The following is a 27,393-nucleotide window of genomic DNA, read 5'->3' as shown; positions in this document are numbered from 1 at the left end:
TTTCAGATGATACTGTTTTTTAAGCTGATTGTTGTTTAATACCTGAGATTAGCCTTTAAAAAATAGTACTGGCATTTGAGGAGGAAAAATATCTGAAACAACTGAACAGCTAAACACACTGTCAAAATAAACCCTTGCAAATGTATATTGTTCTGGCTTCTCTCCTACTTTTCAGAGTTAAGCTAACCAAATAGCAAGGTTGCTTGCTGACATTCTTTCCAGTAGTACTAACTATACTGTTCTATTGTTTTCATGAATATTGGGCTGATCTCTGCCTTATCCCTCCACGTATAAATAACATTGATGATGTTTGCTGGAGGACCGTAGTGAATGGCTGTCAAAGCACACCTGATTTTTTATTATCAGGGTGGCTTCAAGTCATATTTCCAGTACAAATGAGAAGTTAAATAAGAAGATAGATACAGATTAGAACTAGATACAGTTTCAGAACTATTTCTACCCAAATTGAATAATACTCCTTCTAGAAGGATGTCTTTCACTTGAGATTTACTCCATGTGCTGTCACTGATTTTTTGTGAGGTGATTTTTTATTGTCTTCCATGCTTTTAGGTAATCAACTGGAAAACAAAGGTTTTTTGCTCTCTTAGCTCTTATGCTGGTGTCTGTGACAATTGCTAAAGAGTGATTGAAAGGAATAGAGTAAACACTGAAAGTGTAGTGGCCTTAGACACCAACTGAGGGCAGAATTCTTTCCTGTAAGACTGAAGCAAATCTCTTTTGACATTTATGAACCAATTCTCAAATGTTGTGGTTGTTCAGGGGTTTTAACATCTATTTGAACATCATCACTAGGCTATTTTTATTGTCTGTACTCTGATAGTGCTTTGAATAGTCTAGTGGAACCTGTACCCCTCATGCAAGAGGACAAGCAGATGAAAAGCTGCAGGCCAAGTCCAGAGTTTCAAACGGGAAGATGCCACACAGGAGCAAGAGGGGGCAAGGAGGGGTGGGGTGAGGAAGTAGTATATTTGTTAATGTATGGGAAACAGGGACTAGAAAAGTGAAATAACTTGCTCAAAGTCTTACAAGAACGTAGTGGCAGATTGAACCCTTTCGAGACCCAAGGCTAAGTCTTCATTACAAGATTATCATGACTCAAAAGGAGGGGAAAAACACATAAACCCAAACCCACACACATGGGTGTATTTTACGTTCAGGCATGGAATTCCCATTAATGTCAGTGGGAGTTTCATGTGCTGAACATAATGCCAATATGCTTTCAAGTATGTATACAATAATTACTTGTGATTATGTGGTACACCAAAGAGCTTAATTTGACTGTACTTAGAGAATATATTACAGCCAAATTCTACCTCTCCCTGCTACAAAAGCAGACTGCAGCTTAACTGAAACCAAATCTGTGCAGGGATTGAAAATTATACTACTCTGAGGTCTGGAGGTTGCTACATTCAGGTTTGAACCTGTGCCAAAAAAAATTCTTTTAACCAAGAGACCAAATAGATTGATAATTTTCAGCTCTTTACATGTGACCAAAGATAGAAACAAATAATATGCGCCATTGAAGATCTTCCCATTTATGTTACATACTTCTTTTGCCAACTCTTCTAGGGCTTGTTGGTTGTCTTGTCTTCTGTTGCAGGTGCTATTCACGTGGTACTTTTTTTTTTTTTTGCAAATGTCCAACAATAGCAGCTCATAGATAGTCTTGGCCACAGAAAAGTAAATTTTGTCCCTTAATATGACATAGAATTTCTTGCTCTGTTGGACCCTGGCACATTGGTAGACATAGAGAGTCTCACACTGTCCTTTGCTAAGCTACTCTGCTCCTGTTCCAGCAAATGACTTAACAATGGTGAATGTTAAACATGTGAATAGTTTCAATTAAAATGAATAAGAGACACGCTTTGAGTTAAAAGTATGTGAAGTACATTGCTGGACCAGGGACAAAACAGGCAGTCTGAGGAAGAGGCCTGATCTGTACCACTGCCCTTTAGCAAGCTGATGAAAATGCTTTCAGAACCAGTCAGCTTTTTTAACAAAGGTCCAGTGTTCTGGTGAGAAAAGCTTAATACGGACCTTTTCTCCTTCTTGGAAAATTTTCTGTTATTGTCTCCTGGATTTATAGCTGGATTTAACAGAGAGGTGAAATTTCCTAAGTCAGTTTTCTACCTGTAGAATTTGAGATGCTTTACAAAACAAATCAGTCATATTATTCTTGTTTTTACCATGTTGGAAAAGTGGAACACTAAAAAAGGGGTGAAGCCACCCACATCCATTTAATTTGATTCAAAGTCATTGTGTTTAAAACATTGGACTTCATGTCCAGAAAGCTTACGAAGGAATCCACGGTGTTAAGTTATGTTTGTAAGAGACACGTATGTGGGGTGCAATTTTACAGGTGGACTGAATGTTTTTTTCATTAAAATGTTTAAAACTTGTAAATAAGTTACTCATTTAGTTGATAAAATTTCCCTTTGGGTTTTACACAATGACAGATCACCACAAAAGCATTCAAATGCCATCTTAGTGAAATTTCCTCTGGATCTTAACAACATCTTCAGAACTTAATGGTGCTTTGATTTCCTCCTAGAGTCTGTATGACTTATTCTGTAGTCCTTATAATTATAAATTCACATCTAGTCATGCTTCTTGAAGAGATACACCCATTATGAAAGCATAATTATTGGGATGGCAAATTATAAATTAGCATTACTGTATGTTATTAAACTACTGCTTTTTCTGTGATAGAAGACGACCATTTTTCAGTCCTTTTGGTTTAGTGGGAGATAACTTTTCCTGCTCTAATATGTATATTACAAAACTTGGCTAATAATGTTTCCTTTCATTCTTTAAGCCATAAGAGGACAATTCATTATGTACAGCGGGCCTTTTTAGAACTGACAGCTGCACTGTAATTATCTTCACACGAATATTTGTAATCGGACTTGAAACTTGGATAATTGAACTAATGTGTTTTGATCCATGAGGTTTTATATTGAGCTCTCTGAATGTAATTATACTTCATAAACACTAGCTTTTTTTTTTTTGCTTTTTTTTTTTCCAATCAGTTCTTCCATGGAAAATTGAGTTTCTTTGGTGAGCGGCTGCACAGGAATAAGCACATAAGAAAGTTGCTTGTCAGGACTAAAAAAAAATGAATTTCTTCCAGAGTAGTTTTTGAGTAGATAGCAAGTGAAGTTCCTTTCTCATTCCAAATAGGAATGATTCAAAAACTTGTGTGATCAAACAGATGTTTGAGCTGATGTTGCAATAAAAACATCCCGCTGTATGTAAAAATCAGACTACAAACAAAGTACAAATGAGACATTTGTATTTATCTTTTTCCAAGGGAAAGGTAATGAACTGATATTGATGTTTCTCTTCATGCATTTTTAATGCTAAAAGTGTTCTTTGTATCTTACATTAAGTACCCAATTTTTTCTCTTACGTTTCCTTTGTGTCTTGTTGTTTCCCTTTCTAGTTTTTTTTGCTCATATCCTCTGATGAATGAAAAGGTTTGAGGTTATATCTGCATTCAGAGCTCAGCACCAAATTGTTGACTCGGGAAAGGCTGTTGGCTTTTTTGGGACTGCCATTTATCAACCAGACCCTTATCGTGAAAGTTGCTGGTTTTCACCGTGTTTGTCAACATCATATTAACTCAGCGTGTAGAAAGAGCGATGGAACCAACAGGCAGAGCAGTAGCGCCTGTCTGTATCAGAGCAGCCATGATTTCAGTGTCAGATTTGGTGGATTTGGGCCAGATAGAAAAAAATTTAAAGAAAATATGATGTTCTCCTTTGGTTTTAAGGGGAGTCAAAGACTTCTCTCCCACACAAGGTACAAAGAGTCAAACTGAATGTTTTCTAAACTCATGGGGGGTTTTAAGGTGTTTGGTGTTTTTGAGGGGAGACTGGTGGTTTGTTTTTTTTTTTTTTAGGGCATTTTTTGGTGCAAATATCTCATTCCCTTAAATTAATTCTACTGGAAAAGCCTATTAGTTTCTTTCACAGAATCTCTAGTTTGCTAGCTAGTCCTGTGATGATAAGCTTTGTTAATATGGGAAAAATATGGTTGTCACTGTACCACTAATATTCCTCAGAAATGCAAATTAATACCTAGAATAGGGACTTACTCAGTCACATAACTTCTGTAAGGAATGAGGAATACTTCAATGCTCTTGTTCTTTTTTCAGACCCATTGGTTTCTCTGAATGTTCTAAATTACTGCTAGTCTCTTACTAGAGATCTGTAAAATATTCTGTGGATGTATTTGTGAGTGTAGCACACATGTGTGGCCTTAACTGTTCATTTTTTAATACTTCTAATGGAAATATTTCTGGCAATCTATTAAAATTGCTCTTTTTAATATACTTTGTTGTACTATCTGCTTGATAAAATAGGATGGGAAAAACATACAGATTAACACTGCTTAAATCCTTCACCCTGGAAAAACCAACTGTGGTGTTCAATAAGCAAAACACAAATAAATCTGGGTATGGCATGTGCTGGCTCTTTGCTACCCAGCAAGCATTTGTTTTCTTCTTTATGGATAAATGTAATAGTTTCAGTTTTCTTACTTGATTAAACCAGCTAACCCAGCAAAAATTCTGCATCCCAGAAGCCCTTCAGAAGTTAGTCATGCAGCATATTTCCCCTCTAAATATAATCCATTTTCCATGAAGGAGAGAAATGTCTTTGTTCGTTTGTTAATTCTTGTTTCTTTTTACCCATTTAATGTAGTATTTTAAAAATCCACGATGATTTGTAACTAAAAATAGTTTAAAGTACATTTCATCACCAAAAAAGCATTTTTTTTTTTTTAATGGACAACAAAAATCTCTTCTTGTTTATTTTTCATGTAAAAAGTGAGCAAGTTTGAGAAATGTGGGATGAACTTTTTTGTGTGGGAAGTGCCAAGCAGTATTAAGCAAAGCAGTTGCAAAATCACATGACTAGTAAAACTCATAACCCACTTTACAGAAAAGTTGGATTCTTTGGTAGGTGGGCTCTGAGACATGCTGATGAGTGTTTCAGAAGAGAGGAAAATTTAACTAGCTTTTATTCTTGATCTTTGATGTCAGATTTCTTGTGGACAGTGAAACGCACAAGCTGGTGGGTAGAAGGTAAACTCGATGGTTTTGGGCAGTTTTTAAGGAATTTAATTACAGATAATGTTCCGTGTGGGACAGCTTTCAAGGGAAACATTAATTGCCTCAGTCTCCTGGCAGGCTACTGGAAAATGAAAATACTTTGGGGGGTAAATATGCATGTAACTATAAAAATACAGAGTTTGCAACATATATTTTAATGGTTTATTACTACTAATTTGTCAAGAAACCATTACCACATTAACTGCCAAAACAGGGCTGTGAGAAGGTAGTTTTAGTCACAGTTCAAATCTCATTGACGAAGACCATTCCCAGTAGATTAGTGCCTCGGAAATTTGTGTTTTACAACTGAGAAGCAATAATGGGGAAGCAGCAGGAGGTTCAAGCTGCCCTGTAGCTGATACCTCCTCAGCCAGGTCCTTGGCAGATGACACAGAGTAGACAACGACCCAAGAAGCCTTGTTTGACCAAATCAGAACTGCCAGTTTGCTGAAATTCCCAACCCCAAATCAGGACCACAAGTAAATGAATCCTGTAATAAAAATGTTGTTGTCGGTATTTAAAAGATCAGCATAAGCATTCAGTGGTTACTTATGGATATCCCTAACCTCGATCTTGGTACATATCCAGTCTGACCACCACGTTCCTCCAGTGCCAGAATGCAGAGCAGTTCAGATCCTTGTGGAGGAAGCTGTTATTAAACATGTAACAAAATGCAAAGGCAGCAGTGTGTCCTGTCCACAAGGTGTCCTGGTTCCTCTGGGTAGTCTCTTCAACAACCTGGGCATTAATTTTTGTTAATTTGGGCCTGTTTGGCTGAGAGAAGTAAATTGTCCTGATGTTGTATATGTGTGCACATATTTCTGACTTGCCAACTATGTGTCACACAAGTTCCATGACAGCCTTTGGGAGTACTTTTTAAACTGCTGAGTCAAGCAGCTTGTTGGGAAAGACCCTCACAGAGCACAAGGGTCAGATTTAAGCCAGTTAGCAAGTTAGACCTCAACTCTGGAGGAAAAAAGTCATGTGAAAGGACACTGGGAGATTTTTTGTCTTTGCCTATTGAAGTTAAAATAGACTAGATGTACATCTGACTTTAAAAGCTGAAAAAAGAAGGAGGACAGATTATTGTGAATGAAAGAACTGATAAAACTCTTGATAGCAGCCTTGTGTGGAAAGATGACATGTTGGCTAATCAACACTTGCTAAGAAATGTATGAAAAAAGCTCTGTTCACCCAAGTGCTGAGTGTATGAAGCCCTATTAACAATAAATATGGTGCTTAAGTATTCTGCTGAAGGAGAAGGTTTGGCTTATTGCAGTCTGGGATTATAGCACAATGATCCTAGAACATGATTTAGGGAGAATGTATAAAACAACAGATATGATTTGTTTGTCTGTTAATGAACTTGCTTGGGGTTTTCTTCAGATGTGAAATAAAAATCCAGCCTTCCAAGCTTTCTGTCAGATATGGCTGTGTGTATTTAGAGGTCTGGCTAGGTTTCAAATGAGGGTGGAAGTGGGAGGAGTGAGATGTGTTCAAGAGCTGTGAGGTGTCCTCCAGATTTTCATGGAGCCGTCTTTCCCTCTTTCAAGCTTTAGACGGTGGTTCTCATCAGCATGGAGAGCAGCTACTGACATGGTAGTAACAGCCCATATAGAGAGACTCTGACAGCATGGTAGAAAAAAATATCAGTGGAGAAATAAGTGAGAGACTGTAAATCATACTCTCTTTTTATGAATACATTGTCTTGAACTCTCAAGTCTGGAGAAATTCCTCTGAGTGCAGAAAGTTAGAGAGGGTACATGCTAAGACAGAGTCTGGACCCTCTAGGATTTAGTCACTCATTCTACTGAGCTGGAAAATCATCTCCCGTAAAATCATTTGTCCTGGTCAGAAGGTCAGTATTTCCCTAAATTCTGTATGAGTAGAAATTAATATTTCTATGTCACCTTTAAATCCAGTTGCATAACGAGGACTGTGTAGTATATTGACTACTAAAATGTTGGGACCCATTAGGACATATTAAACTTTGAGCTGCCATTGTTAACAGGTGTGACCCCTGGGCAAAGGAAAAGTTGTAGAGGTTTTTATAGACCTGTCTCTTAATCCTCAGAACCACTTACACTTAACAAAAGATGATTTAGATATTTCTTTTGCACTCACAGGAATCTGGAAAGAGCCCAGGTTCTAGGACAGATCAAGGAAAAGGAAGACTAGCATGCAGAAATTCTCAGACATGAATTGGATGGGCTCTTTATAACATAATGATTAGAATGGTTTGGCCTTAGGTTGGTGCATAAAATCAATCTGGGTAAAATCCCTTTGAGGAAAAGCAGTGAGCCAAGAGATCTCCTTTTCGTTTTGGCAATTTAAGGTAGTCCCCTGTTTGAGCCTGACTAGATTAGATCAACCTGAGAGACCTTTGAGCATCACTAACTATGAAACAGTTTTTCCTGTTTGAAACAATTGACTTGTTAAAATTGACTGGTATTTTTTCTGATATAGCCAGACACGTAACTGTTTGTTCACATCCCGTGGCCTTCAAAGAGATCTGTGAAGAATGTTCTGTAACAGGCCTGACTGGATAATATTTGCAGTTGAAAAATATAGGTTTATAACTGGTTTGGATTTTGCAAAATAAGCTAGATACTAAAACACATATGGTAGGGTGACATTCAGACATCATTTATTTCCAAACATAAGGTTTAGAGTTTTGCAACTTTTCTTAGCGGTTTTCTTCTAGATAATGAACCATTTAACTATCCTAAGGAAAAAAAAAAAGTAGGAAGACTGCGATGTCCAAGATTTCCTTGAATTGCTGTATTTGTTTTGGCCATGTGTACTAAATTTTTAGTGGAGTGTGAATGGTTAGTCCTGGATTCTGTTGAAATAAAAGGCAGAACACCATTTTGCTGATTCACAGGTGGGAAACCTGAATGTCTTGTGTTGTTGTTATTGTTTTGATCTGGTTTGCCCCAATTCATAAATCTATTTGATGCAGGTTGTAAGGTTCTATGCAAGTTGAACTCTTTTAAATTCAGTGACTTTTGAGGATATTTCAGCATTTATAATTCCCAAGTCCAAAATAGATGTAAGCATCAGAGCTGTAGGTTTCATGCCATTTTCACAGTACTGTGTCTTTTTGTGTTTCAATCCAACTATAGGATATTACCAGCTTGCTTCACACCATCTATGAGGTAGTTGATGCATCAGTAAACCATTCTCCCAGTTCCAGCAAAACTCTGCGAGTGAAACTTACCGTGGCACCAGATGGCAGCCAGAAGAAAAAGAGTATCTTGTTAAATCATACTGGTAAGGATGTGCAATCAGCCATTGGAAAAATTTACAAGAGACTTCCAGAATGCCTTGAAAATTCACCTCTGTATTTTGTTAATACAAATAAATATATGCATAAAGGCAGATAATTGTGCAGGTGTTTTAAACCCCATGAACCTGCTTTCTGATTTGAGTGTCAGTTTAGCAAATTAGGGTTCCCTCTCCTGATTGATTGCTTCTTGTAACCTCTTTGTTGTGTAATTGTCTTTGTGTACTGCAAGGCAGATTTAAGACCGTTTTCACTGGAGCCGCTCTAATTCTGCTGATATTACAGTGCTTGGTTTGTCTGGAAGCAGGTGTAGCAGTATAAAATGGTTTTTTTGCTATCACTGCTCTTGGATTAAAATAAAAAATTAGGCATAAGTAACATATATGAATCTGTGCATAAAAACTGCGCATTTTTTGTGCTGGCATTACAAAAATGCTTATACCCTGATGGCTCATCCAACTTATATTCACTGTAATAGTAGTTGTATCAGCATAATTACTTCAGTAGGAAAAGTAATACTAAGTTGAAATACTTCAAAGTATTTAAACTAGTACTTCAGTAGAAAATGTGGGCATCTTGTCTAAAAGGAAAGCCTTGTTACCTCAGTTTTAATAATACATCCACTCCATCAAGTGCAGACATAAGCAGATCCGCACTGCTGGGGAACTGTGTGATGAGTTAGTACAGCACTGAGTTGCAAACTGCTGAGCCCTCCTGAGGGACAGGCATATCAGTGTGAACGTGGCTCCATTTGGGCTGCCACATGGTGTGCAGCCTAACCCTGACTGATGTCCTGCAGTCAAGGTTATATCTGCTTAAAATCTGTCGTGTGGACAAGAGCACATTTGATAAGGTTACGTGACACGATACTTTACATCTTGATCTACCGACAGGAAAAGATGTGTTTGCAGTGGAGCATGTTAGTTATGCTGATCAGCAGGAACAGTAATGTGAGAATAATATACCTTCTCTTGGCAGATTTGCAGAGTGCCAGGCATAGAGCTGAAAACAAAGCTAATGAAGAAGCAAGAAGCTCTGAGAAGAAGCAGCGGGCTTCTCTCAGGTAAGGGGAAAGAACCCTGACTCCTGACGGGCACTGGGCACATCTGAGAAAACCTCAACCCCTAATTTCTTGCTTATCTGTTTTATTTTTAAAAATTATGTTAAAATAGATGAATAACAGGAGTTTTAAATGAGCAGATTCCCTGGGTGGATACTTTGTATATTACAACAAAACAAAAAAAAAGGCAAAAAATCTGAAATTTTCTTCTTCTGTGAGCTCTTTGGAAGATGTATGTTGCCTGTTTAGATGCCATCTGCAAATAAGTGAGGCTTATAGAACTACACAGGTCTGTCTTGGTTGCCAGGTCATAACCAGAACAGAGAGCTAACAAGCCATCCTGGTATATAACTTTGATATGTTTTAAGATTTTGTTTCACACTAAGGCAGAGGGAAGTGTTTGCTGAAATGCTACAGAAATGACATTGACTCATTCATTGTATTTGTTTCTTCAACTGCAAATTAATAAAACAAACAAAAAAAAACCCCAACAAAAAAACAAAAACCCAAAAGCCAACCCCCCCCCCCCCCACTTTTGGCTTTCCTTGAATTTAGGGATATTTGTCCGAATACATAACAAACTTATCAGGAGAAGGAGTTTTCAGTTTTATTACAAATTACAAGAGAAGATTACCTCCCTTTTTTGGATAGAGAAAAATTGCTAGTGAGTTATCCCAATGAGAAAATCCCAGTACAATCAAATTTGAGATTAAAAGAAGAATAAAATTACTATTAATCTTCTGTCAGCAGCTCTGTACAAAATCTTCTGTGCAACTGAAGAACACTCCATGGTTTTACTTGCTGGCCCAGATGTGGTGTTTAGATTCCCTCTGCCCATTAGCAAAGCTTTGCCTTGTGTGAATTCAGTAGACTGTTTTTGTTTGATAATCTAGTGTAAAAATCCCATTTCAGTTTGAAGTCCCCCCCTCTTTCACCCTAAAGTCCTGGCTCTGCAAATGTAGTGTTTCTGTGAATGGCAGGCACTTCCTATTAAATCTACTGTCATAAAAGCATCAAATGCTGGGACAAAATGTTTGTCCTTCTCATCCCTTTGCTTAGAGGCTTCATAGACAGAACAAATCTGTATCTTGGTCTGAGCAGATCAGCATCAGACAGTGGTCAGCATCTGACAGTTTTTGTTGCATCCCATTAAATGTGGACAGGGCAAAGAGTGTGCTGTTCACATGAGTATGTTGCAGGGATGTTTTGTGCAGCCTGGCCAAGATGATAACCCTCAGGAAAGCTGCTGAGACTCACAATAGAATCTCACAATATTAATGCAGAGGCTTCCCCTTTGAAAGCAGCAATGAGGACTTGTGAGAAGTGCACATATTTCACAAATTCAGTCACTTAGGAATTCTAGGCAAGGTTTGATTAATATTCAAGATAAAATGGATAGAAATGTTTTTATCCTGAAGGTTGGGAGATAGATAGGTTAGATTTTTTCATCTGCTGGAAGCTACAGGCAGGAGTTTTCACCTGTAGGGCTAATACAAGTATCAAGATAAGTAGCTAGATTCATGGCTAGATAGTCTGGTTCTCCCTAACTGACTTAAACTCTATGTTCTGGCTAAGCGAGACTTTCAGGAAATGTCCCTGCATTTTTCTGCCCTGTGCTCTGTCACTGCTCTATTCCCCTTTCCTGATACATTACTCTGTGCTTATTACCATCAAGATGACACTCCAGTGTGGGAATTTTAGAAAGGGCTTTCATACACTCCACAAACACTTCAGCAGATGCCATTTTTTATTAAAACCAAAACTGAACCAAACAAAACAACCAGTAACAACACTGTGTAATTTTACACAGTTCTTGATGCCCGGTTGATGCATGCCTGAGTCTTCCCATGTGTATGCAAGAGAGCACTGTGGGGCTGGATGCCAGACACTTCGGTTCTCAGAAGTACTTGAAGTTGTCTTTGACACTGGAGCACATCTCTCATCAGTGTATAATTGCCTCACTGTGTATATTTGCATGGATATTGTTGAACGTCATCTTGCATGTAAGAAAGCTAATAAAATGTAGGGTTGTGGCAGTACTGGCATAGTTCTTCTTCACTGTCTTGATGAGAGATTAAATTTATTACAGTAACAAAAAAACAGGTTCCCTGTTAACTTTGTTTCCAACAGGCAGTGCTGTATACAGTGTTGCTTAATTGTGTTGGATCAAACCCAATGATGTTTTTTCTGGGAGAACTGTGCATTGTCTTCAGCCCATGTGTGCAAGTCCCAATATTTCTGTAGGTGAAGTTGCCTGGCAACTTCAATTAGACAGATTCTAGCCCCAGAGATCTTTTATGTTGACCTGCTAAAGTATAACAACCTGTAAAGGTGTGTCTGAGGCAGGAAAGGTACTGTGTTGGCTATGTATCCAAAAAATAAAGAATATCTGGACATTCCCTCTTTTTTTTGACAGTATCCCATGTCACTTCTGGAGTTCAAAGCTGACTCAGAGTCTTTAAAGCTTACCTGCTTTCCAGGCAGACTCTCCTCCATTCAGGAGACTCTACCTCTATCAAAGTAGAGCAAAAATGATCTTCCAGGTAGGTCAAGTCTTGCGACTTTTATCAAAGAAGCTGTAGACCTGTGTCTGACAGAGACACGGGGGGACTCAGTTCTGTAAAGTCCCTGAACAGTGCTACGCTAGACCAGGAAAGCTGTCTGTGCCAAAGCTCTATGGGATCAGCAGCCTCTGGAAACTTGGAAATGTGTTAATAGACTCGAAGCAGAGTGCTGGGCACCATACGGTAAAGAGCCCATATTTAGCAACTGGTGGAAGATAGAAGGCCAAATTCTGCTCTTAGGTTGACATCAGCACAATTGCACAGAAAAAGAGCAAAGCCAATCTTGTGGTCTTGGAGACTGAACTGTATGAATGACAGGCAGTAACTTAATCAAGAGTTTTCTGCTTATCCTGTTTGTTATATTGAAAATATTATTCATATTTGCAGACATCCATTTAAATTGCTGAATTAAGTTGTTTGGCATTATGGGCTACAATACTGTAAACCTCTGCCTGATTTTTTTCTGCCTCATAAATGAATGGTATTTCAGATATTCATTCTCAGGAAATAGTTCTGCTATAAATAAATTTGCAAAGCTGAGCAGGAAAAGGAGTTGAGATTCTAAAGCCAGTGTCTGATCTGATCTTATTAATCATACTTTGGAAAGCAGTGTTTACCCTTGGGTGTCCTACCAACACCTTCTCTTCTCAGGCTCTCTCTGGTTCCTACACCTGTGCTGTTGCTTGTCTTTCTGAAGCAGATACACATGAACATTTATCTGACATGAGTCTTACCCCAGTGCTTCCTGACAGCAGTGGGAACAGTCATGAATCAAACTGCAGATTTTCTTTGGCATGTCCAAATTGGAGAATCAGTTGAATGGTTTGGCCCCAAGACAAAGTGTAATAAACCCTAGGAGCATTTTTATTTGTTTTTGCACACATGATGCAATTTGAAAACTTCCTTTGCTTTGCAACATCGGAGTTGATTTATGTGAGGGGAAGGAACAGTCAGTTCAGGCCTATCGACTTAGCAAATCTGGTCATCCAGAATTTCAAGCGTTTGTTGTTTCTTTGTGAGCAACTCCTGTCACTTCAAAGGGGCCATTAGTTGTTGGTTTGCAGATGGTGATAACAACTTTAAAGAAGTTCTGCTGAATTGTAATTTTGCTTCCTGCTGACAGATACCACCAGAGTGAGAACAATCCAGAGCAAAGTGGGTGCTATCGTCACTGTGTTGATGAGAACATTGAAAGGAGAAACCACTATTTGGATCTTGCAGGAATAGAAAACTACACTTCAAAGTTTGGGCCAGGTAACTGATGTTACAACTTCATCGTCTTTTCTTTCTTCAGTTGCATGTTCCATATCAGGGACAGAGAATTGGGAACCTGTGTGATTTGTCAGTAGTGACTTACTGAGAGGAATAGTGAATATTGCAAATAATTACTGGTGGTATCACAATGGATGGATAATGTGCTGCAAGGCTGCTTTGATGTACTTGTTTGTGTAGCTAAACTTGGAGATGAGCCTAGAAGAACAATCTTTACATCTAAATTATTTAGTCTATGGGTGAGGCAAGGATTGACTTTTGGATGTTGGAGCTTGTTCCCAAGATGATACCAGCATTTATTTTGTACTCCCTACTGACCCAAAAATAGAAGAAAGTGGGTTCATACCTGGAATTTTGGCTTCTGTCCCCAATTTAAAGAGATTTGGATTTCCTTTCTTTCCCTACCCTCTGCCAGGATTTTACTATTCTGCTCACAGTTATTTTGGTGACCGAGAGAAGGTAATGTAAAGATTTTTATACACACGCACAAACGCACCTTCATTCTACTGATAGGTGTATATATTTGTGTGTGTTTTATTTACTGGTCAGAATAATTAAATGTAATCAATCTAGACAGCTATAATTGCATTCACTTTCTTAGGAAAAATTTGTTCTGCCTATAGTGCTGTCCCTGCCAACTGCATGCTACTAATTAAAACTTTGAAATACTGGATGACTAACTCAGCTTGTTATTTCCTAGGATCTCCTCCAACAGCTCAAAAACATGATCCACCAGGCAGACTTGTGAATCAAACTAGATCCCGTTCACATGAGCCTGAAACCTTCCATGCTCATCATAGGAAATCTCAAGTGGTGGATCCAAACCACATAAATCTGGCCGAAAGTTCGTATGCCAAGATTGCAGAAATCCAGCAGAGGCTCCGGAACCAGGACTCAAACAAGCACTTTGTGAGGTCTCCCAAAGCCCAGGGCAAAAATGTCGCCCCTCTGCATCCTGGAAGGGCAGTTAGAAATAAACCTTTCCAAGGGGTGCCCATGCCCATGGCTTCCCCAAGTGCAAGGGTGGGTCAGAATCTACCTTACCTTCCCTTGCAATCTCAACAGATTCACAAGAAGCATAAGCAGAGGGCAAAGGAGAATCACCAAATGTGCAAAACCTTCCAGTCTCCAGGGACAGTTGTGGAAAAGGAACATGTGAGAGACCTGCCCACAGTCATTTTATATGAAGGCCAGGTTGGACAAATGATACAAAGACATGAACACCACCACCACCACGAGCACCACCACCACTACCACCACTTCTACCAGACATAGAAGAGATCCCACCGACATCCTCCAAGAATCATCCCGTATGAAGGAAATGAATTCTTGAGATACCAGAACTAAGGCATTACTTTGATTAATATTATTATTACTCCATTAATATTCAGCTTGCATATATTTTAGAGGTTATATGGATGGAACTCTTGAAACTTACCCTATTTATATGTTGTGGAACACCATAGCTTACCTAAACACCTTGTGGATTTTTTTTGTTTGTTTTTGGTTTTAAGTGGCTTGTAAAACAGCAAACAACCATAGCTTTTTGAGCTGTGATTTAATACAGGTCGTCAACGCACTTCTTTACAAGTACTACTTCCATTGTAATAGGAAAGATACTTCAAACACTCTTGCAGACATCTAGCTTACCACTCTGCTGTATGTCGGCTGATCGCACACAAGCCTTTTATCAGGGGAGCAATGTTCGAAGGGTTGGACTCCAGAGATACTCAGATAATGGAAAATACAAACAGCTGCTACCTCTAGTATTATTCAGATTTTATTTTCTTTTTATTGATTGTAATGTGCTACAGGGGGGAAATTTAATATACTGCATTCATGTAGCCTGTTTGCGTTCACATCCTTTCAAATTATCTTAATTGCAAGGAAATATTAGCTACACTTGTCAACAGGGCTACGTTTGTATGACTCACACTTTATTTTCTTGGAAATTCTTCATTGACACAAGTACAGTCTGTTATATACTGGGTAATATTTAAATACACTTCTTTTATTTTATTTTTTTTTTCTCTTGCTTATTCTCCACTCTGTTTGGGGTAACCATATGAAAAGAGGAGGATGTGAAGTGGGGTTTTCCAAAGCATCACTAGACTTTAGTGCTTGGGCCGTAAGTATCATTCATAGGGGTTTGAGAAGGAGAGGGGTTGATTGGGGGGGTTGTTTTGTTTAAATCCACAGTTCTTTGTTTTGAGAAAGAATTGAGGAAAATATACTTTCTCACTTTAAATGTTGGCAAATATATATAAAATATAAATATAAATATATATATATAAATATGCACACTCTCAGGTACATTTTGTTGTGTTTTAGAAATCTGTGGTTTGAATATTAACTTCTTTTTTTTTTCCACAAGAGTGACTTTTTGGAAACATATCCCATGGCATTTTTTTGGTGCCTCCAATTTAAATTTCCCAAGCACCTACCAGTTTGTACTTCTCCCATTTTAGAGATGATTCAACATGTACAAAAAGTGTCATTCACAATCATTCTGGCCTAATCTGCTTTCTCCATATCAAAGGGCTTCCATTCTGTGAAGGAGAATGAGACCACAGTCACAACACCTTAATGGCTGCTGAGAAATTTGAAGGTCAAAAGCAAATTGGAAAAGTGAAAAAAAAAAAAAAAAAAAAAGGGTCAGTACATTCAAGTTTTGCTTTCTTTGGAGCCCAGATTTATCATAGATTCAGTTTGGTTTTGTACAGATCACCATTTTGCAGGTAGAAAATGACTGAAAAACACCTACATTTCTTTTGGAACATTCAAGTAGAGAACTCTTACATGGAAACATAATTGTTCTATAAACTTATTTTCTTTTGGTTTTAATTATTTTTAATGTTGTGGTATTTTGTCAATAGTATATATTGTAAAATGTAACTATCCAACATTGATATAAGCCCTTTATGATTAGGGTTTTTTTTTTTTCTGACTAGAGTTTTGATCAGTCCAAAATGGGGTATTACCTTACTGCTGACCAGTTTTAGAGGGATGCTGTCCTTTCAAAGAACACGGAGACATCATCTTTTAAAGAACAGTGGAAAGCTTTGCCTTTTTGTGGAATTTGAATAGAATCACTGCTTCCTGGCAATTAGGTCCATCTCTTGTCTCCCTGGATCAGCAGATGTTTAGACTTATTGTCCTCTTTAAAAAATCTGGTTTATTTTTTTTAGCTGTCAACAGCATGTTCTGTTAAACTTAACAAAATGTTTTAAAAATGTGTTTGATCTGTGTGGCAACTATACTGTTCCGTTTATTTTAAAATTCCTGAAGTCCAAAAATATTTATATGCAGAATTTTCTGTGTTGAAAATATGAAAAGGCCACAAATTTGGTTAGTTACCACTGAGTTGTTCTAGTCTAAGCCTTTTTTGCTGCTTGTGTATCATTCTTTTTCAATGTATATATAATTATGGACTGCAAGAAAAAAAAAAAGGCATTTATATGTCTAGTAGAAGGAATAAGCTTATTTATATTATAGTGTTAACAAATTCTGATGTATTCAAGTGACTTACATTATACCGCATGCAAACACACAGTGTACATTCCATCCAAGAAGGGATGCCATGCTATTTGTTTTGAAGAAGTAATTAAAGCTGTTCTCTTTTCAGTAAAGCATATGCCAGAAAGACTGAGAGGTGGAAATTGTTTCTTAGTCAATTTTTTTTTTAATGCAGATTGTTGCTGAAAAGCAGAAAACATTCTGGAAAACTCGAGTGCTTTCAGAACTGTGAGGCTTTCTAAGAAAGGGCAACAAAGAGGTATAAATGCTCTTTCACCCAAAGATATTTTGCTGGAAAAGATAACAGCACCAGTAACAAAATCCCATCTGACTGAGAAGTGTGCAGCACTTGCTGGGCCAAGCAAGCTCTGAAATAGAACACAGCTGACTGTTGGTTACAGCCTCGCATTGATTTGTGTAGGTTTATTATATTTGGAGATTCAAAAGACAAATTCTGCCGTGCTCAGATTCTGTGAAATACGAATGCATTTTAATAACATGGCATCCCCATACTAAAACTTTACACCAGCCATGTATGAATATACAGTATCTAAATACTGTGTTGCAGTTGTGTTATGTGCATTAAGTGTGAATAACATGTAGCACAGATTCTTTTCACAGAACCTTAAATTTCCGTATCTTTTAAATATGTTTGCTTTTCAGTATTTTGTATAGTAAATATAGATGGTTTTGACTAAATGCTTTATTTATTTAACAGCAAAAACTGTGCCAAGAGAACCCCCTGTTAATTAAAGTTTTACTAGTTCAGAAAGTATATTTCCTTTTTCTTGTTGTGGATTTCAGGGGCTTATTGCAATTGCTCTCAGTGCTTGCAGATCCCACTGATGAAAGAGCTTGCATTAATGTTTTTGGGAACAGGATCAGGAAATTACGTATGGACTGAGTATGCTTTGGGTTTATATTTAAGCTATCAAGTTTCAAAGTTAAATTTCTTGTCCCCTGCTGTTAGACCTGTGTTGAATAACTGCTTTTTCATCTTGTTATTAATTCTGAAAACCTTTCTTAAAAAAAAAAAAAAAAGAAAATATTATTTTAAGTTGTTCAAAACTGTAGCTGAATGAAGATTTAAAATAGATTCATTTCTGGTTACATAAAACATTTTATTCCCAAGGGAAAAAAAAATCAGAGTTGAGTATATTGTTACTATTTAAAAGTAAAATGGAGTGGCATTAAGTCATTTCAGATGGAAACTCCGGCCTTTTCACTGACTTTTTCAGTTTTTACACAAGGCAGTTCAGCAAAACAAAGCTGATCCCAAAATTTGCACTATTTGCTGAAAAAATTCAACTGAAAAATTTTGCTTACCTCTACCAGCTGCAATTCTGCAAAAGACAGAATTTTGAAAAGAAGGATTGATAAACTCTTCTCGCAACTTCATGACCACCTAATATGAAGTAAACTAAGCTAAGGTTGTGTAGTAAAATCTCTGTCCCAGTGAAATCTCTGGCAAGACTACCAGATTCCCACTGGCTGCAGGGAACCTATAATTTCATTCCAGGAAGGTGGGTTTGAAGTCTACATAATGTGCAGCCAGTAATTTCAGTGTTTATTTTTATGCATCTTACTGCTGATGGGTTTGTAGTAGCTAATATTAAATGGAAGTTTTACTGTAAGATATTGAGCTGATAAATTAATTATGATTAGCAGCAAATACTGTGCATTTTACTGATGTCACTGGAGGACTTCAAGACACTTCCAAATGTATTTGAAATATCCACATGTCATTCAATCATTCCTAGAAATGAAGACCCAGTTCTGCCCTTGGATGATGAGGTACAGATGCTCCTGGCATATTGGCAGACCAGCCCCTTAGGGCCATATCAAATTAAAAAGCCAAGCGTATGACCTGTGTAATCATGAGGACAGAATAGCAAGGTTTAGCTGGAGAAGTACCTTAAAGATATACGTGTGTGTGTGTGTGTGTGTGTGTGTGTGTGTGTGTGTGTCCTCTGGCAGAAGTTAAGAGAGTGGAACAAGATGGATTCTGACAGAGGTGATTTTTTATAAAGGGATCAGTACTGTGAATGCTTGACTGTCTACAAGTTGCCACATAAATATACAGATGCAATGAGTGCATACTGTTCTCCATATGTCATTGTGTACCTCAATTATTGAATGACAGATTTCATTTGTATTCCAATTAACAGGAAAGTTGGGCCCCTTGGGGCCTAGATTATACTTGAGAAAAATTCATCATGCTAGAAAATTTGCAAAAACATTCACCATAATTTTTGCCTGGAGTACAGGCAAGAATGTTCATGTTTGGAAACATGTCAGCTAATCACGTCTCACCTTTAATTACCTTGATGCAATTCATCAAGATCTGAAAATATGTTTTCAAACATGACTTATTCATGGCTTTGCTGGGAACCAAGTCTTATTCAGCATCCTGTTAGTTATCAGACTCCTTTTTTTAAAATGTACCAAGCAGAAACATGTTTGGAAATCCATGAAATAAAGATTAAACTTAATGTGTTTTCTAAATAGCTTCTGGAAGAAGATTTCTTTCTTAATGCACTTAGCAGCAAAATCAGCCTCAAATTATGACAATAATTTATTTTATTTGCATATTTGACAGATGTTCAGTTGATTTGATTTGGAAGGGGCTGTTTTGGGATTTTTTTGTGTTGTTACGTGCACATTTAAAATTTGCTCAAAATGGTCTAAAAGGAGCAGACATAGAAAAGCAAATAACTTTATACTGAAATTATTCAGTAGACATTGAACTGCATCTTACTTGAAGCTTGGATTATAATTACTAAATCATGAGGTTTTCAATGATGCTTTAATTTACTTTTATATTTCTATGTAATTCTCGACAATTCAATCCTAAATGCCGTAAAATCATAGGAATCACATGGACGAGGTCTTCTAATTCTTTTTTTTTTATTTAAATAGCAGGACTTAAGGACTATTCAGGCAGATTACTGTGAGAGTTAGAGCTGTGATGAAAGACTGGAAAGAGAAGGATGGAAAGATTTGAGAAATGTAGAGATAGCATAGAAATGTCCAACAGAGGGGCTGGGGGAGACACACAAGAGGCACAAAAAGGCTGTACTGTATGGAGGAGCTATATTCATATTACTTTTTGAATCTCTTATGGTACATTTATTGCTTATAAAATAGCAACTTTAGTTCATAAAATGCTTTTCACTGGGAAAACTTGAAAGACTTTCTGTAAGAGGTTGATCTCCAGTGTGCAGGGGTAGGCACAAGGAAGGAAAGTTGCAGATAATCACCACTGGGGCTGTGGCAGAATAAGGAATGATGCCCTGGTTTCCTGAGTCCCTATCTGAGCTGAGGGAAACTTTTTTAGAAGCAGAGGTGTTTCTACAGATGCTTTAAATATTCTTTAGAACATGTTTTGAATAGTGGCATCATTTCTTTTTCTCTTTGATTACAAACACACATAAGTTGGTCAAACGTTACCCAAAGCTTCACTGTCTGTCCTGATTTTTCTAAACACTAAGCATTAACTAAAATATGCCTGTGAAATCTACTGACACAACAGATAATCTTTACATCACAAGGAATGGCAGAATGGGCCTATTGGTTGTCTCTCAGGCTTGTCTTATTTTGGGGTATGAGTAGGAAGTTTCAGAATTTTTTTTAAGAATGTTGAAGACATAATTTGTAGGGGGCTTCATAAATTTAGCAATGGACAAACATTAACAATATCAGGCATACTGGCAATGAAGTGCACTGTGCTTTCTGGTTTTTAGGACATGTCTATGAAGTGGGGTTTTGTGTCTTCCTCTGAGTGCCTAGTCCATAGGACAAAGCAGATGTAATTACTACCAGCTAAGAGATGTATTCTTTTGGTATTGTATTTTGTGGATGAAGGTATGGGGTTCAGATCCTTCTGGTGCTGAGTGCTTATTCTTGCACTTAATTCCTCCTGTTCTATTCATGAAGTGTAGCACGCTGAAGCTTTGTGAATTTTTAAAAGAAACACCTAAAAAACTGGGCCAAATTTGTCTTCAGCTTCATAGATGGAAGCCAGGAGAGCCCCATGCATGTCTTGGAATTTGGACCTTACAAATGCAGTTTGCTATATGGGTCATCTTTTTTTTTTTTGTACTAATTTCAGATATTTGATAAGCTCTTTTTATGGTTTACAAGTTTAAAAAGACAAATAAAACTTTGTAGATTAAAACCTTGGTTTGGAGGTTGTATTTTGTCTGTTCTCACTGACGGTCTGTGAATAGCCATTTTCTGTGGGCTTCAGCTTAAACCTACAAAGTGACTTTGGAGTGGGTGTTTATAGTTCTTTGCTTGCTTGTTCACAGGATAAGACTGTTGATAGATGAATAAAGTGCCACTTGAGGTTGTTAACAACCATGACTGGTAACTCTAGTTCAACTAAGATAAACAGTGAAATGCTATGGCAATTAGCATTAAGGTCTCACTTGGCCAGTGCTGATTTTTAAAGCTGTAGATACAGTTCTTTATAGATATCCATGGCTGGGAGGTCTGGAGCTATTCTCATCCCTGCTCTGAGTGCTGTATGGACTCCTCTGTGGTGTGTGCACACAACATTTCTACATGTTCAACGTGCCATTAGGAAGCAGGAGTACAAAAATTGTAATGTTTCAGTCTAAAGCAATTAACCCTCTCACCCTGCAAGGAGTGGAAGGGATGAAAAGCTCATTTAAAGAGACTTGGAGTTTCCACTAAGTGCAAAAGTATGAAGGGCAGGAATATGCAGCACTGTGAGCCTCACATTCCTCCTGTCTCTTTACAGCCTTCTCAGGGAATATTTTTTATTTTTGATGTCTGTAATCACAACTTGCTGTTTGAATGTGCCATCTGCTAGGGCCAGAAACCCTCAGTGGATCAGTGGATGTGACTTCCATAGGTTTCAATGTCAACTGTGTAACTTTGTGCAGATTTAGTGGATCAAAAGATGTAAATAGAGGTGCTTCAATTAACTCTCTCTTGGAATCAGGGTCCTGGGACACTCCTAGCTTGCACTGATCAGGGACAGGGTTTTATAAGAACTTTCCTGGTCTAATAAATGGATGCTAAACCCAATTCATTTAAAGGTTACAATCTTGAGGTCTTATGAGTCTGAAACATGGAGTCATTTCAGCCAGTAACTATGAATTAAAGGAGCAAGTCATTGTGTTTTCGGGAGAAGGGCAAGACTTTCATACCTTCCTCTGCTATAAACATCCCCACTGAAGCCCCTTTCCCTATAACTGAAGAAGGAATTCAGCATTCACAGGATATTATGTGTCTGCTGATCCCTCTAACAATAGTCAATGAAGTTTGTTTTACTTCGAGCCTTTGTTCATATAGATACTCCTCCTATAGCCCACAACTGCAAAGGAAATCCTCTGAACAGCACACCTCCCCATGAGCATCCTGCGTGCCCCGTTTCTCATCTCCCCAAGGATGTGCAGGATGGAGTTACTCCAAAGAAATGGTCCAAAATTCCTTCTTCCTGGCACATAAGAGGTATGTTCACTATGTCAATACCACCTAGGAGCCAAAATGATTTTGAGACAGATAACTAATTTTTTTCCTCAAGAAGGGCATCAGTGTCTCACAGTGTCCTGTCATTCCCCTTCAACCCCAGTATACTGGGTTTCTGTGGAATATCTGTGATGTGTCAAGCAGATGCTTGTACTTGGTAAGGCCTTGGATTCCAGAATGCTTTTCCATCCCTTTAGTCAATTTGGAAAGATGTCACCGTGACAATAACTTGAACAAGACAATTTTTTCGCTGTTGACTTTCTGTTGTGCCCTTTCATGGGTTTAAAATCCACTTATCTGAAAGTGTGCAGTTACATTTTGTCCTTTTTCATCATTTAAATGCATCTTCTTGATCTGAAGAAATAAAAGCAATTTTAAAAATTAGAGATTTTGTTTTCATGTGTGCTGCCAAGTCTGATACTGCAAAGTAACTGCTGAATTGGCACAAGCAGTTTGAGAGAGCCAGCAGATTTAGGAAGGGAGAAGATAAACCTTATTATGTTTCTTTGCCAAAGGAGAAAAGAAACGATATTGACTTAAATGTGGGAAATTTAAAAGGGGCCATATGTTCTCACTTTGTGCTTTGTTTCTAATAGATAGACAGAAATCTTTGAAGTGTGGATTGGCACAGTAGGGTGCATGCTTCTGTAGAGAAAAGATGCTAAATGGGGAGGATGTGAGGGGGCACATGAAACTCTATTAGCCATGCAACAGCAAAGAGAGAAAGGCAAATCCAATGATAATGTACATCTGTTTCAGGGAATTTATAAGCTTTGAACATTTTTTATGTGCAGATAAGTGGATCCTTTTCTTACCATAACTTAGAACTTCAAAGCAGATTGTGTGGATAATGCAAATTGCTGAAATATGAGATTTTCCTACAAAGAGGTTTCCAAAAAAGAAAAAAAAAAAAAAGAATTAAGGCTAATTGATGCCACAGTCTTTTATGTACAGTGTAAAAACTCTACAAAAATTGATTTTTATGAACTAAGAAATTGATGAAAAAATATTGAAGTCTGCTGTTTGCATTCAGGGACTGTAGTTTGAAACTGAGGTTCTGTGAATTAAACATTTGTCTCCGATATCAGTACAGCAATATTGTAACATAAATTAAGATATGTAGCCAAGCTGTAATTGTATCAAAGTCTGCCATGTCATAGGAATGTAAAATGCATGAGTGTGGCATGATATGCAACACCTGATGTTAACATCACTGTCAAGGTACTGAAGCAGGAATTTCTAGGATATGAGAAAAAAATGATTACAAGAGACAAAAATTAATGGGAGAGGGGGAGGCAGGAGGTGCAGAATACTGATATGGTTAAACTCAGGAATAGATGAATGTGTAACTTCTTAACTGCTCAGAAAAATTAGTTGCCCTCTGAACTGGGAGGTTACAGCCAGGCTTGGGGATGCCGACTGCATTCCAGCTGGGAGATATGAATGTCCCAGCTGAAAGGCAAAGGCTGTGACACTCTGTGAAAGAAATGACATAAGAGACAGGACTTTGAAGACCCTCATTTATTGCATGTAGTGCATAGGGACATTCCCTTCCCCTCTTGGCAGACTTGGACTATAAAGCTTTATCCTCCTTCCTATGCCATAAATAGGGGGTGTTGAAGCTTATCCTGATGCTGAACACAGAGGCAACCAGGAGTGGGAGCTCACGCCTCATTGCTGAGTCTTTCCTCAATATTGGCTCCATTGGCCAGCTGGGCATCTTCAGTAGATGTTTCTTTTCCTATGTTTCCATATGAAAAGACCATCACAACCTCAGTTCTTGGCTGTGTTTTCTTTTATTCCTAAATCCTTGCACAATCTTGACCACTGTCTGGGGCAGGAGATCTTCTGGGGAAAGTACCAGGCCTTGATACCCTGAAATAAGCAGTATTCCCTCATACTTCATGTCAGGGCTTGTTCTTCTGCCCCAAACTCACCTCAGCTGAGGTGGGAAGCAGCACCAGCTCTGCCCCCTCACCTCATGCTGGCAATGACTCAAAAATGCTTCCTCTTCACTCCAACAGGTATGATTGCCCTTAAAAGGGTTGATTTTTTTTTCAGCATTTTGGCTCTGGAGGGTGGCCCTAGGATGGGATGAGCACTGTATGGCTGCAGGATTCCTTCCCATCCCCCACCACATGGCAGAACTCCCATGAGGTAATGAAACAATTTACCTCATGATTTAGGCTGAAATAATCTGTTTTAGGCAATCAGCAAGGGCTGGCAGAGGGTTAAACTTGAGGCAATCCTGCCTTTTCTATTTACAACCGTACCCCAACAGCGGGGAAAGGGCAGTAGGCAGCGATGTTGAAAAGAACAGCTGTATGCCATCAGACTAAAGATAGAAACACGAAGCATGTGGACTAATTAAGTTCCCAAGTGGCAGTGTACAAAGTGTACAGACCAAACAGAACAGTGCCTTCTGCTTGTTTTGATCAACTCTGTTTCTATCACTTTGATGAAAATAACTGCTTGATTTGTCACTGGCTGTGGCTGCCAAGGGATCCCTCACATCCCGAGCTCGGTCGATGCCGCCCTCGTGGTGGCCGTTGCACAACCAGGGAGTGACTGTGGCTCCCCAGGTCTGCAAGGGGGGCCAGTCAGCAGCACTGGCTGTCAGGGGAAGAGCATGAAAAATGTTCAGAACTTTTGAATTTAGTTTCTTGCTTTTTTTTTTTTTTCCAGTCAGATATAATATTGGACACTTTCACCCTAAATAGGATGAAGTGGGCATGCTCTGACCAGCTTAGCACAACAGCATGGACTTTAATTTTTTATTTTTCCTCCTCTGATGTCTTTCAGTCATTTCTTTTTTTCCTTCAGGGGGCCCAACAGTCTTTTGGTTAGGTCTGTCAGCTTGCTTCCTAACTGGTTTGTAGCCCTGGTAACTTTTGATGTAGACTGCATATGAACCAGAACACACCCCCACTAACCCTTTTTTTTTTTTTTCTCAGAGTTCTGAGTAGAAAACTACCTTAAGGATAAATACGAAGAAAAATTAATCTGAAAATCATCTTCCATGTGGAAAATGAATTTGTGATGTTTCAAAGTCTCTTATGCTCCAATAGGAGGCAGAAGGGACACTTTGGGGCAGTAATCCCATGAGCCACTCTAGCAAGTTCCAAGAGGGAAAGGCTTGGCTCAGCTGTGGTTTTTGCAGTTTATAAGTTGTAAAGCTTGAGGGGCTGGGGCAAGTTTGAATTTTTTGCTTGTAATGATGCTCAGACCAAAAGATGAAAATGCTCAATGTGAAGAGATGCTCTTTCTTTCCTTCTTCTAAATGTAATAGTCAGCTCTAAATTTGCATTGCTAAATTGCTTCAATTAGATGCATAGGTAAGATTATAAATTTTGTTTTATTCCAGTCCAGCATCCAGTGAATTCTGGAACTTAAATTTAATTGTATTTTCATTCCAAACTTATTCTCTCAGCTCAAACCTGGAGTTTTCAGAAGGCAGTGTCATTGATGTCTTCATTCATCATCAACAGTACTGAAATTATTGTGAGATACAATCACACTTTCTTTATCGTAACCTTTCTTTCCAAGTTGTGCTTGGTTTAATCCTTTCACAGTCCCATTTTTCATTCTTGAGATCTACGTGCTCTACCCTAACTTGTGTAACTGCAATCCACAGGAAACTGACTCCTTGAGGAAATTATGGATCAACAAGGCTACATCTCCATGCACAGAGGACCTGATGTCCTGTAACCTGTCAGTGCTCACTGGAACATACAGAACATATCGTCAAGGCTGCTGTGCTGTTGATGAGTTGTATAAAACCACTGCTATTCTTTACAGTAGGAGTTTAAATTGCTCATATATTTTATCATGATTGTGTTTCATAGTTCTGCCAATAGACGGTTAGACCCAGTTAAGTCCTTAATCATTTTGTTTGATATAGTATACTACTTCAATTAACAGTAAGAATGTCAGCTCTAATATCCTATAGTGGTCACTTGCAGTAGATTGATTTTTTTTCTATTCCTCGTTCTCTTACTGCTGAAGGAGTTCAAGCATCTAATTCCTCCTTCTGAGCTTCTCAGGTAAGCAGAATACTGTGTAGATAATATTTTTAGGTTGAGAGGTATAATAGTTGAAAGTGTGATGGCACTTCTTAGATCTTTAAAGATATGTGAACTGGTTTTCTCCCTTAATTGCAAGAGTCCATCTGGGGAAGGATAAATGAGAGTCTGATGTCACATTGGTACTATGTACTGCAGTTGTAGTGCCAAGCAAAAAATACAATATATCCACTGTTTTCTGAAAGGTTTCAGAGATATTGGAAATATTTGACAGAAGTATTTGGATGACTGCTGTGTAATGCTTGTTATCTACCACTGTGGAAGAAGTGGACCAGTTTCCTTAGCCAGGGTTTGCAGCTACATTAGATCAGTTAATTAGGCAAGTGATGAGCAGGTTTATTTATGAAATTTCCAGAGATGACTATGCCTCATAAAGGCCCCAAATCTGCATTACCAAATATTACCAAAATAGATAATGCTAGCACGTTCTCTAGCTTAGCAGTACAGTTCTGACAGCAGCCAGTGCTGCATGTGTTTAAGGGATGGGATAAACTTCTGAACATCAAGAAGTTACTTCCCAAGGCTTCTTGGCAGTCAGAGACTGCCTTGAGGTGTGCAGCAAACAGGTGTTCCTGTCCTGTTCAACATCCCAGTCCCTTGTGCTGGGGAATGGTCTCGTTGTTATAACTCTGGTGACTCTTTTTGCCCTTATTAAATGCACAGTCTTTAGTCCTCTACTTTTGTTTGTGGTTATGTTTTAGTCTTTTACCATGGGATGTCTTTCAGGGAGAGAAGCTCCTTCCCTTGGGGAGCTACTGGATGTGTTCAAGAAACATAGTGGGGTGTCAGAGGGTCTTGGCAGGACTGCAAGGAGGCTGCAAGGAGTGCAGGAGCAGCAGAAGCTGCAGCCCAGCCTTGGAGTGCCTCAGTCCCTGCTGGCTGCAGCTTAGAAGATCCTGGGGCTGGATGAAACCATACCTAGAAATAAGGCTTGTTCAGGCTGGGGAACTTCCGTCACCTGAATGCGTCAAAACTGGTAG

General features: G+C 38.4%; 1 protein-coding gene across 2 annotated transcripts in view; it reads left to right on the top strand.

Annotated features, from left to right (window-relative positions):
• NKD1 (NKD1, WNT signaling pathway inhibitor) overlaps window positions 1–17,310 on the top strand; it is a 106,736-nt gene extending 89,426 nt beyond the window's left edge. For both annotated transcript variants that reach the window (XM_027879827.1, XM_027879826.1), the window contains 4 exons: window positions 8,260–8,407; window positions 9,399–9,483; window positions 13,168–13,298; window positions 14,017–17,310. In XM_027879827.1, coding sequence (XP_027735628.1) covers window positions 8,260–8,407; window positions 9,399–9,483; window positions 13,168–13,298; window positions 14,017–14,591 — 939 coding nt within the window. In that variant the 3' untranslated portion in view covers window positions 14,592–17,310. The remainder of the gene's footprint in view (window positions 1–8,259; window positions 8,408–9,398; window positions 9,484–13,167; window positions 13,299–14,016) is intronic.
• The last annotated feature ends 10,083 nt before the right edge of the window (window positions 17,311–27,393 follow it).

The sequence above is a fragment of the Empidonax traillii genome, unplaced genomic scaffold, assembly GCF_003031625.1.
Source record: "Empidonax traillii isolate 1590-97213 ecotype Southwest subspecies unplaced genomic scaffold, ASM303162v1 scaffold59:size1551110, whole genome shotgun sequence".
Taxonomy (NCBI): Eukaryota; Metazoa; Chordata; class Aves; order Passeriformes; family Tyrannidae; genus Empidonax; species Empidonax traillii.
Note: the sequence above shows the minus strand (reverse complement) of the source record. Positions and strands in the feature narration are given on the sequence as shown.